The sequence below is a fragment of the Eubalaena glacialis genome, chromosome 10, assembly GCF_028564815.1.
Source record: "Eubalaena glacialis isolate mEubGla1 chromosome 10, mEubGla1.1.hap2.+ XY, whole genome shotgun sequence".
Classification (NCBI taxonomy): Eukaryota; Metazoa; Chordata; class Mammalia; order Artiodactyla; family Balaenidae; genus Eubalaena; species Eubalaena glacialis.
This window is the reverse complement of record NC_083725.1, coordinates 119,116,321-119,128,422: the sequence shown is the minus strand read 5'-3', so window position 1 is coordinate 119,128,422 and position 12,102 is coordinate 119,116,321. Positions and strand designations below refer to the sequence as shown.

Here is a 12,102-nt window from a genome sequence, read left to right as displayed (position 1 = left end):
TGACCGACACTTGTTAGTACGTATGGCTGAGTTAGTCACCTTGTCACGGAACGTGCTGGTGCCCCCCCATCCGCCATCACCTTTCTGGGTTGACGCTCCCAGCCCCCAGCTATGGTGGGTGCTGGCCGCTAAGGCTCACAGAGGCTCGTCTCCAGGGAACCGCCCCCCCCCCCCGCCCCCCGTCTCCCTGTTCCCGGCCTGGATGGCTGCAGCTAATGACTGGCCAGGTGGGCAGACTAAAGGCACTCTTTAGTCAAGGTGGGCCCACGTGTGTGGTGGGATTCATGCTCCAGCCCAGACCCCCTCCCAGCCGAGCTCCGTGCCCCCGGCCCCTTGCAGGGCCTTCCCTCAATGGCCGGCTTGCACCAGAATCCTTGGCTCAGGCTCTGTTTCTGGGGAACTGGGCCCCAGACACTAGTTCTGGCTCCAGAGGGTTATGGAAAGCTGGCGGACAAGGCAGTGGGGCCTCGGGGGCCGGAAGCCCTGCCAGGGGCCACACTGTGTAGAAAGGGCAGGGCTGGGGCTTGAACCTAGTTCCTGGATTCCAGGTTCTGGGGGCCACACAGGAGGGCAACCCCAGCACGGCCTCCCTGGCTGGGACCTCAGTGACGTGTGCATCAGCTACTCCCCAGTCTGGGGTCCTGTCCACTGGGAATCGCTCGGGCCTCAGAGTTAGCCCCCCTCCCCAGAGACTGGGCCAGGTGGGGCCAGGTCCCCTGCCTGCTGCGGGGGGCAGGGGGGCGCTGGTGTCAGCCGGGAGCCCACTGCCCTCCTGTCCCTGCCAGCCCTGTCCGCTGGGGCGCGTCTCCCGCTGCACAGTGACAGGGGAGACTGAGGTGGGTCTCCCCCAGGTCTCCTTCAATAAAGATGCCTTGCATTTAACTAAACCTGCGATCCCTGAACGACCCCTGTCCTTCCGGCACCCCCCTCCCGCCTTCCTTTAACTGAGGAGGGTCTGGGACCTGCTCTTGCCCAGGGCCTGGGGTCAGCAGTACTCTGCACCCTTGGGTGCCCAGGGCAAGTCCTCCAGCCTCTGAGCCCCCGACGCCGGCCAGCTCCTGTCTTCCTGACCCTACTCTGGGCATAGAGCGCCTCCTCGGTGCCTCAATTCCCAAACCTTCCGGAAGCAGACAGGACCCTCGCACCTGGAAGACGATGACAAAGGCCAGCCGGGCGGCCAGGACGGCCCAGAAGTCCTTGGAGATGTCGTACTTGTGTTCCGACCATGGTGGCTCCCGGTAATCTTTGTACCTGCAAAACGGAGGTGGGTCTTCGACAGGAACTGGGGTCTGGCCACACCGAGGGGCTTGTGAGCGTCAGAAAAGCCTGAGTCGGACCCTGGGCCAACTGTAGGACAGCACCCTCCCTGGAGGAAGAGGCCCCCCTCCAGCCCACTCACACGCCCAGGGAGTCTCCCCACGTTGGAGGGGGCGCCAGCACCCACGTGGGCTGGGCAGGCCAGAGGGGGGTCCCCATAAGTCCAGCCGTGGGCCCACAGAAGGGGGCTCTGGGACCATCTGGTCCAGGGGTTCCAAACTTCTGAAGGCAGTGGAGCCCATTTTCCAAAAAGAAATCCCACCTGAGACTCCGGTAGGTCACACAAAGCAAGTGGGGCCTCCCTGGTTGAAGAGGGGTGGGGTCCCTAAGCCTAGAACCTCAACCCAACCCCTATCATCCACAAAACTCCAGGCAGGGTTCCATGAAATCCAGTTCTCCAGTCTCGACCCTCTCTGTCGGGGAAACTATTGGAAAAAATGAAACATTTTCTAAAAGTAGCCCTTGTATGACGTTAACCATACAGTTGGTGTGGTCAGGGCACCAGGGAACTGTCCCCAGGCCCGCCCTGCCCCACGGGGCCCAGCGCATGTCTCTCCCTCTCCCAACTGTTAGCTCCTTATCTCCGTGTAGTAAATACCAGCCCACCCCTCTTCTCATCACTTCCAGACATTGCCCACGAGCGCCTGCTGGGAGACAAGTTTGCTTACTTCCCTGGCCCCCAAGGTCCCATCTCTGTCCCTTGTGCAGCGGGAGTGGTGGGTGCCTCCTGGGCTTTAGGTCTGCCTTTTTCTCAGAGGCCCAGAGATGCCTGATGTGGGGCAGGTGAGGATGAGAACCCGGGTTCTGTCCCCACCAACCGCCCCCAAATTTGGGGGGTGCTTGGTTTGAACGGGACTGACCCCCTCTGTGTGGGAAAAGCTTCCCTAAAGCCGTGTGAGGAAGCCATGGCCGGGGCGGTTTCCGGGTGCTGGGCTGCAGGTGCGCCCTGCTGGTTACTGAAAAGCTGAGGCCCAGCTGGGGAGACCAGGAGAGGAGGCACCTAGCTCTGTGGGCACAGGCCTCGTATAGACCCAGAGCTGGCTCCCGCCTTGCTGTGTGTCCCTGAGTCATCGCTTGGCCTCTCTGGGCCTCGGTCTGGCATTCCCTCACTTAGTCACGTCGCAAGTATTTATTGAGCAGCTACTGCATGTCCCTGCATTCCAGGGGCAGAGCTTGCGGGGGGCACACACAGGGCCCCTCACCCACAGAGCTTTGTGTCTGAGGGAGCTGGATGGGAGTCTCGGAGGGCCTGTTCAGAGCTAAGCTGCCAACCCCAGAGATAGGATTGGGCTGGGAACACACCCTCTGGTGTCAGCTGCTGAGCCACGCAGAAGATGCACCACCTGCTCTCCGATGGGAACAGGCATCCCCTGTTCTCCCAGCATCAGAAGCCACACACATTTTCTCTTCCCTCTTCTTTCTGTTCTCAAGGCCAGCTGCACCAGGATGCTGGGAAATGTGTTTGGGTCACCTGGCAAACTCCTATGCATCCCTCAAAGCCCACTTACATAAGAACCGTCCAGATGCCAACCCCCACCACCTGCACTGACCTCTAACAGAGATGATCTTACAGTTTTCCTTGCTTTGCTCTTGTGCTAAGCCTGCCAGCTCTCCCTGGGGAGAATAATAATGCCCTCTCTGGGGCTGCTGTGAGCATTCAATGAGATCATGCCTGTTTCAGTGCAGGAATAAATGGTAGCCAGCAGTGGTCACAGTGCTCAGCTCTGCTAAGCTGCCTCTCCCATACCTGCTGCCCCAGGCTGGGCTGGGTGCTGTTCCTCCCACAGCCAACTCCTCTGGGAGGCGGCTTGACAGGGGAGCGGCCGGCAGCATGGAGCTCACGGCACCTACAGCACTTAATAGTGGGCAACGGTTGGGTAGGCCTGGCTAAAGCCCAAATCCCAGGGAGCAGAGTGGACTGGCCCATGGCCTTCCTTCTCTGTGGGGGTAAAAGTAACAAGGGTCTCACTTGAAAACCAGGTCTCTGCTCTGTCTCCTTGGCCTCCCCCTGCGTGGCCAGGACTCCTGACCGATGCATGGATGGGGAGCTGCTTCCGGGGGCTGGATGCCCGATGCCCGATTCTTACCCAGGATACACCAACACTGACATTTCTGAGGGAATTTATAATAAAATGACCACCTATATCCCTGCCTTCTTTGTTCTAAATCATTCTTCCTCTAAAATTCATTTTGAGTTAAATAGGTCAGCCTGAGTGTGTTCTTGGCGTGGGATGTTCAAACAAAGCGAGAGAAGTGCAGCGCTGGCTGAGAAGGGGCAGGGGTCCTGGACCGGAAGCTCGGGGGTCTCTGGGGCCCGTGCCTGCGGAGGAGGGGGAGGAAGGGACCTTGAGCCCCTGCCCTTGACCCCCAGCTTTCCGGGCCGACCCTGCCCAAGGCGACCACGCAGGGGGTTGAAGCAGATCACCTGGGCCTTTCCTGTGATGTACGTGCTCACATACATGTGCCTTGAAACATGCAGTGGGTGGCATTCTGAAAAGCGGGAAGCATGTCGTGTTGCATGTATGTCTGTCACCTGCCCTTTCTCGTTGGCAGGCCTGGCTGTACTGGGTCCCAGAGTAGGTGTGGTCCCTGCCCTGACACAGAACACACGGCACGTCACGTAATTTCTCTTTAATCACTCGGGGTCAGCCGGGCACATCTGCTGTTGCAAAGCCATCAGTAGCACCTATGCTGGATAGGTCTGCCTGCCTGTTCCAATGACCGCACGCGGTGCTGTTTTTCCATTTCTTGGGCCAGTTTTTTTTTTTTTTTGCAAGCAGCCACATGCCACTGCTTGTTGCTGTCAGCACCCTGGACCCTGGCAGTCTCCTCCACTTCCTGCTACTAGGGCCAGGGTATGAAGACAGACAGGTAAGCTTGATAGAACTATGGGCAAAGTAAGAGTAAACAGCCTTGGGGTAAATTATCCGCCCTACGCAGAAAGGGCTGCGCGTCATGGCATGGGCTTTGTGACACGTGTTCTGGCCCTTGCAGTCTTTCGTGTTCTGAATCTCAGCTGGGCTGGAGGCGGTTTGGACCGCCAACAGACGCTGAGCGTGCCCCACTCTGCCTCCCCGGTCTCAGCCTCATGGCAAAGCCCGTGGCCAATCACTCCACAGTCCTCTGTTTCCTGACCCAGGATGCCATGCCCCTGCCTGCGCCTTCAGTCCTACCGTCCACCACGTTTCCCTTTATGCTTTACGCTCCAGAACAGGCTGCAGTTTCCCACCCACAGACACCCCTGCTCACCACTCTTCTTTCACCCACTTTGCCCCTCCCCTTGGAGTGACCCCTACTGCGTCCACCCTCTACCTGGGCTTCCGGCTACTATCACCCCTTTAATTCGATCTGTTTATGCTTCTGTTGCCCCTGCACAAAGTCCCTGGGCAGCAGGGATCATGTGGCCCACTCCCGAGCCCCCAGCTCTGAGCCCCCGGCCCCTAACCCAGCCAGGCTGGCACGTGGAAGATGCACAGCGAACAGCCAGGCCTGGCTCTGCCCCTCACTCGTGCCCCACCCCCTTCCCCGCCTCTGTCTTTCCTGGGGTGCTCCCTGCCCGCCCTGAGTGTCTGGCCACCTGATGGGGCCCCGCAGGTTGGACCCTCTCAGACATCTGTTGCTTTTGCCTGCCCAGCACCCAGCACCCCAGTTTTCCTTGGGATGCCCCCCAAATCTATGGCCATGACTCCATACCCTGGCACACGACCCAGACCTAGCCAATAAGAGCCCCGCACACTCTGGCAACAGTGATTGGTTCAGGGATGGGCCTCTGACCCATCTGTCAAGACCCTGTCTCAAGACAGGTCATTGAGACTCAATCCTAGAACTTTTGCTGACTAGTGGGAAAGAAAGTCCCCCTACTGGGACTGCTGAGCAGAGAGAACTGCTGGGGGACGCTTACTGCCTGTCAGGAAATGATGCCCACATACAGGAATGTATAAAATTGGGAGGCAGTGTCAGAATGGGGCCCGATAACAAACGGCAGCCCCTGGATCCAGCCGTGCCTGAAGCCTATCATGGACTTCTTAGTTAAAGAACTAATAAATCACCTCCTACCCCCACCCCAGGGATATTTTTTTTCCCCTTGAAGCAAGATTGAGCTGTTCTGTGATTTGCCCTGAACGAATCCTGGCTTGAACTGGGGTTTTCCCAGAAATGGGGCTCTTTAAAGAGAGCTGCCTGGGTGGTACCTGCAGATCTGCACCTCGTAGCCCAGGTCTAGGGGGTCGTTGGGGGCCGTGCCGTTCTGGAAGTCGCTGACGTTGAAGGAGGAGAGGGTGTGGTTGACAAAGCCGTGCATGGTCCCGTTCTCACTGTACATGTAGAGGTACACCAGGCGAGGGATGAAGTCCGACGTGAAGGAGATCACGAACGCCTGGGCCGGGGAACAGAGCAGTGAGTGCGGACGCTAGCTGGGAGGGGGAGGGGGACGCGCCCCACCTGAGCCAGGGCAGCGCTGGCCCTGGGGCCCGGCCATGTGACCCAAGCTGGCAAACATGACCCCATGGCCTCGGCTCGTCAAGTGACAAACGAAGGGTTGGGGGCATTCCTGTCAGCCCCTCCAGCACCCTGAGGAGAGGGCCTGGGGGCTGGGAACAGGGCGCCCCTGAACGAGAAGGCTTGGGGACAATGCTGGCTGCCTCTCACTGGCTGTGTGGCCCTGGACAAATCACCTGACCTCTCTGTGCCTCCATTTTCTCTTGTCAAACAGGGCTAACAGCGCCCACTCTAGATGCTTCTCCTTCCTGGCTTGTTTGAAAGAGAGCAAGGCAGGGAGGAAAAGTGCTTTGTAGACTGTGAAGTTCAGACCCAGCTCACCCTATTCTAGAGCAGTCCCCGGGGCAGCGTAGTGTGAGGCCAGTACCAGAGCATGGACCCGACGGCCTGGGGTAAAGTCCAGCTCTGCCTCTTGTTGGCTGTGTGACCTTGGGCAAGTCACCTGACCTCTCTGTGCCTCGGCTGTATCACCTGCAAGATGGGGCAATAACCCTCTGCCTCCATGGGCCGTGTGCGCACTAGTGGGTGGGTGCACTGAATGGGCTTAGAAGGGCCTGGAGCATTCTAGATGCTCAATAAATGTTAGCTGCCATTATTATTATTGTTGCTGCTGGCTGTTCTCACGAGACGTCCAGCTTGTTCCCAGCTGCTCTGCTCTCAGCGCCCCCATGCTCATGCCCCAGAGGGGCTGTACCTTGGTGTTTCCAGCCTCTCCCCATCAAAATGTGCCCCCCAGCTCAGCCCGGGTCGCGGTGCGGAGATGTCGCTGTCCAGTGTGCAAGCTCAGCCCACGGCCTCCCTTTATAAGTGGGGTTTCAAAGCCTTAACCCAGGGAGCTGTCAGCCAGCAGGGAAAGCAGGTCCCAGGGCTCTGAGGGTCCCTTCTCCTGGGCCGAGCATCACTTCCTGTGCCATGGGGACTGAGTGTCAGGGCCTCACTGTGACCCTGACCCAGCAGTGTGACCATCTGCTCCAGGGAGCTGCCTGCCTGCCCCCCACCGACCCTACAAGGCGCAAGGTGGCAGCTTCTGGGGGGCTCAGGCTTGGCCGGCTGGTGGAGGGGTTAGGGTCACAGGGCTGAGGCGTTGCAGACCCCTGGGGTTCTCATGTCAGGAGGGCGCGGACCAGATGCTGGGGCAGGGCCATGGAGGGCGGGGCGCTGTCCCCAGCAAGCTTGTGTGTCTGTGTGCGTGTGTGTGCGTGTGTGTGCGACTGGCAGCTTCCTCTTCTCTCCGTGTTTCAGCATTCCTCAAACTTTCTTTAAAGAGCGGGCATGAGTTTCACATAAAGGGGGAAAGTTAACTTTGTTTTTTTGGCCGTGCCGCGTGGCCTGCGGGATCTTAGTTCCCCGACCAGGGATCGAACCTGTGTCCCCTGCAGTGGAAGCATGGAGTCTTAACCACTGGACCTCCAGGGACGTCCCAAAATTAACTTTTTTTAAAAAGAGCAGAAGAGTTGCTAATGAGGAATCTCTGTGTCTCTCTCTGTCTCTGTGTCTCTGTGTGTCTCTCTCTCCCGCCCTCCCTGTCTCTGTCTCTCTCCCTCTCCCGCCCTCCCTGTCTCTGTCTCTCTCCCTCCCTGTCTGCCTCTATCTCCTTCTCTTGTTTGTTCTCAGGACTTGGGAGAGAGGGGACTTAGGGGCCAAGGTGGGCACGGTGGAGGGTTTTGCCCCCGGTTGCAGAGAAAGGTCGAGGAGATTTTGTCATTCCCGCCTGAGCCCGCCCCACCCCTCAACAGGACCAAGGGATGCTTCTGAAGAGGAGATGCTCCTGCCAGCTGGGAACTGCTCCGAGGCTGGAGGTACGGACCAGCTCCCTGGAAGGGGAAGGGGTGCCCGGCCATGTGGCAGCTCGGCCGGGCTTCCTGGCTGAGGTCCTGACGTCACCGGTCACTTACGTTGATTATGACAGCAAGCTTCCCGACGCCTCTGAGGATATTGTACCAGATTCCTGGGGGGAAGGGAAGCACAGGTTTAAAGACCCCCTTGCCCTGGCTCTCAGTAACTCGGGCTAGCAGGCAGCAGCCCGGCCTTCGCAGGGGCCGGTCTGGTCCTTTTCTGGGGCAGGTCAGACACGTGGTAACAGGGAGTTGTTTGGGGAGGACCTGGGGGAGCCTGGCTGACAACAGAGCCCATGGCTTGTACTGGCTCGTCAGTTGTTTGTAAGCAAACTGTGTAGCTTCTCAAAGAGATGCTTAGAAACATCTGGTCCCTGGTTCTGAACAACCTCCTGCGAAGCTGCGTAAACTACTGATCGGCTTGGATGGAGCCTTTTTCTAGAGAGACAAAGATTCCATTTGGATGCAGCTCCTGCCCCAAAGAGCCCACGCAGCAGTAACTGGAGACTGAAACCACGAAGTTTGATGTCCTATGAATTTTCCGTAGCTCTAGTGCCAGGAAATCTCAATTTAGGGACAGGCCAGACGCAGGGCCAGTGTCAAGGAGCAAAGCCAGGGCCCCCGGCTGGTGAGGCTGGGACCATGGCCTGGGTATAATGACTGGACAGCAGTGCGGTACAAACCGTTTCCCGTCTGGATGCCCCCTTGTTCCCATGACCCCAAGGTGCAGCACTGTACCTAATCACAGGTGAACAGAAGGATGGTTACACAGCACCTGGAGAATCACGTGCTGCCCCACTGGCCTCGCTCCCAGCAGAGACAAGAACCAGAAAGCCCAGGAAGGAAGCACTTTACCCAGGGCCAGCCCCGCTCCTTCGGGCCTCAACGCTGCGACTCCTGGAAGGGTGCCCCGGGCCCCTGCTCGCCCCTGCCCCCGACCTGACCGCGTTCCTATCAGGCTAGGCACACATCATCGAAGAGTTGGGGCTGGAATCCTGTCCCAGGCCCTCTCTCTCCCTGCGCGGAGCCAGATCTGAAGTGGTGACAACAGCACTTCTCAGAAAGGGCTGGAGGGGACAGTGGCCGGGGCTTGGGGGTCTCTACCCAGGGCACATAGAGCTGCTCATGGGCATTCCTGCCCTCGCAGTGAGCGCCCGTCTCGGGGGTGTATGCTGGGGGTCTGCAGAGACAGCAGGGGTTCAGGCCCATGTAGCCCAGAAGCTGGAAGCCACAGGCTGGGACCCAGCACCCGAGGTCTGCTGTGAGGGGGCTCCCCAGCCCCCGCCGGGGACCACTCCATGAAGCAAGCATTTACGATGCCCGCTGCAGACCCTTCTGCGGGGCCTCGTGGGAGTAACGCTCACCTCCCTGCCCATCAGCCGTCTGCGCAGGCTACCACCGAACCAGAGATGGGAAGTTCGTCCCGTTCTGTTGGGTCTTCCCACGAGGGCAGCGGTTTTTGACTCACTTTCGCGCTGGAGCAGTGGCAGGGTGGTCACGGGGCCTGCACTCCTCGGGGCGCTAGATCCACCCACCCTTCCCGTCTCTCCTGCAGGAAGCACTCGAGGTGCAAGTGAGCAGGAGGCGGCTCCTCGGGCAACGCATCCTTACAAAATCAGCGCTGTGCGCGGCCCACCCTCACGGCCGGCCGTCTCGGGGGCTGGGAGCCCTTCTGCAGACTCCGAGCTCCCGGGCAGGCTGTGAACTGCACATCCTTCATCCCTCCCGGGCCTAGCACGCAGCCTGGCACGTGGGGCTGGGTGCTGTTGGGTAAGCGTTTGCTGAGTGACTGTATGAACGTAGAAAGCCCTTCCAACTAGGCTTCATGCCTGAGCAGAGGTTGCCACATCCAGGTGTCATATCCAGGGTGTTTCCTCGAGCTTGCCCGCTACTTAAAAAATGTTGATGGATGTTTACAGATCGGGATGACGTATTATTATTTTTTTTAATTAATTTTTTATTTTTGGCTGTGCTGGGTCTTCGTTTCTGTGCGAGGGCTTTCTCTAGTTGCGGCAAGCGGGGGCCACTCTTCATCGCGGTGCGCGGGCCTCTCACTATCGCGGCCTCTCTTGTTGCGGAGCACAGGCTCCAGACGCGCAGGCTCAGTAGTTGTGGCTCACGGGCCCAGTTGCTCCGCGGCATGTGGGATCTTCCCAGACCAGGGCTCGAACCCGTGTCTCCTGCATTAGCAGGCAGATTCTCAACCACTGCGCCACCAGGGAAGCCCCGGATGACGTATTTTTAAAAAAGCGAAACTTGCTGCTTCTAAAGGAGCCTCAGCTCTGGGTCAGCAGCGGGCTGGCATCTCCATGACAACAGTTGGCCGTGGCTGGCAGTGGTGCCTCCTTCAGGCCACACAATGCACTGCAGGTCTCTCTGTACCAAGGCAACTCTCTTTATCACCACCAGTCGCTTAGAGAAACATTTATCCAAACCCAGACCTGACTAAAGTGGGGAGACAAAAAACCCCGAGGGTTGGGTGTTTCGAGGGAGCTGGGAACAAGCACGCCTGGTGCGTGTGTTTTGTCCACTCCTTCTTGCGGCCCCGCCTGGCCCCGAGGGGTCTGAGTTTGAGAACTCCGAGTGGGGGACTGGGGTGCCGGTGAGCCGGGCAAGTTGAGGTTTCCGGGCAGGGGGCTGCCTCAGGAGCTGGCTCCTGAGCACAGCAGGAGGAAACGAGTCTGCGGCTGGCCCAGGGAGTGGCCCAGTGGGCCAAGACAGGTGACAACAGAAAATGGGGTTGCTGAGCTGGGAGACGGATGGGCCAGTGAGAGCCTTCCCCGGCCTGGGACCGAGCCTGTCTTCCAGGTCCTGCAGTGCCTTTATGTCCAGGCCGACGGTCCTCTGTGTGATCCCCACCCCGGAACCGTGGGCTCCTGTTGAAGAAATGCAAAACCTGGACGCCGCTCTGGCCCGCAGGATCAGCCTCTTTTGGAGCCTTGACCCTCCGAGTTATTGACACACGCTCCGCACTCCAGGATAAGAATCATTGCTCTGACGACCTCGAGGTACAAGGGGCTGATGCTGTTTGGGACAAATCTTGGCTTCCTTTATGAAAATCTCGCAGGGGGAGATGCCTCATTTCCATCTGCCTTCTTCTTCAAGGCATCACTGCTGTCCCAGGAGACGCTAAGCCCCGTTTCCAAGCACACGTCAGGGGGGTGTTTAGACGTGCCTGTCAACTCTCAGCACCCAGGAGCTGCGCTCAGGCAGAGTTCCTCACTCGGAAGGCTCTGAAGAATCAGCCCGAGGGCAGGAAGCACGCTGGTCTGGAGTCAAAGGTCAGGACTGGGATGCTGGAGCCGGTTCCCACGTGCGCACGGGGCTGGGTCCCCGCAGCCACTCGCCACGACCCCCCCCTCTCCAGGGCCAAGCAGGGCAGTCGCGGCGCCTGTGCTTTGTGGCAGAGCTTCCTCCAGACACCCCTGGCGCCGTGGGTGCAGGTCATGGGGGCCACTGGGGCCCTCTGTCCCTTCAGGGCCCTGCACGGATCACAGGAGGAATACAAAAGCCTCTTCAAGGAAAGGTTACCGTGGAGGAGCCCATAAACAAGCCCAGATTATGCTCCAACTGACCAGGCAGGAACCAGGAAGTGAGCAGCCAATCCTTAAGGACTGGGAAACATCGAGGAGGAGCCGTGAGCAGAAACCCTGAGGATATGATCCAAGCCCTGCTCGTGGTGGGAACGACAACGCCCACCAGGGCCGCGGAGGGCCGGTGGCAGCGTGGCGCCCTGGTGCTCCCTTCCACCCTGGGGGGCTGCAGGGTCTGGGTGCTGCTACAGGACACGGCCACGGCTCTGCCAGGCACAGATGCCAAAGCAAACTCTGGCCGCTGTGGACACGCCTGGGGCCTCCGGGCGCCTGAGAATCGGGCCTTTGTAAGCAACAAGTGGCGGGAGGCGACGCTCTTTTCTTCACGGCCACTGGGCACGGGCTCAGGATTCCCAAGGACTGTCCAGGGAGCGCCTGGCGGGCTGACCGTCTGCCCCATCCAGGCCTCAGGCGTGCACCTCACGGAGGTGTGCCGGGAGGGGCCGAGGGCTTGAGTTCTCCGGTTCCAGCTCAGCTCCGCTAACCACCTGGCCTCAGTCTCCCCATCTGGAAAGTGGGACCGAGGATTTGCCCCAGCTTCCCCACGAGGCTCCTGGGGGGACTCGACAGCTGAAAGCCCCAGAGAAAGTTCAATGCCAGACACAGCTCTCTGGGGTCGTCCTCAGAGCAGGGCGTGGTACGCTTCCGAGAGCCCTGGGTTCCACGTCACCTTGATCTCGAGGGGAGGATTTGCAAATACAGTCTGTGGCTCAAATCAGTGCATGGCTGGTGCTTGTTCGGATGACCCACGAGCAAAGAACAACTCTTGCATTTTCAAGTGTGAGTGAAAAAAGCGTGAGAAACTTAGCCTTTCAGTGAGAATCCGGCACATCACCTCACGGTCCACAGAGACAAAAACG

At 59.2% G+C, this 12,102-nt stretch overlaps 1 protein-coding gene across 1 annotated transcript in view; it reads right to left on the bottom strand.

The window, feature by feature from the left end:
• ANO1 (anoctamin 1) overlaps nucleotides 1-12,102 on the bottom strand; it is a 163,760-nt gene that overhangs the window by 2,163 nt on the left and 149,495 nt on the right. Inside the window, exons 25-27 of the mRNA XM_061202221.1 lie at nucleotides 7,710-7,762; nucleotides 5,508-5,692; nucleotides 1,146-1,251 (exon numbers count right to left, since the gene is read on the bottom strand). Of these exons, the coding sequence (XP_061058204.1) occupies nucleotides 1,146-1,251; nucleotides 5,508-5,692; nucleotides 7,710-7,762 (344 nt within the window). The remainder of the gene's footprint in view (nucleotides 1-1,145; nucleotides 1,252-5,507; nucleotides 5,693-7,709; nucleotides 7,763-12,102) is intronic.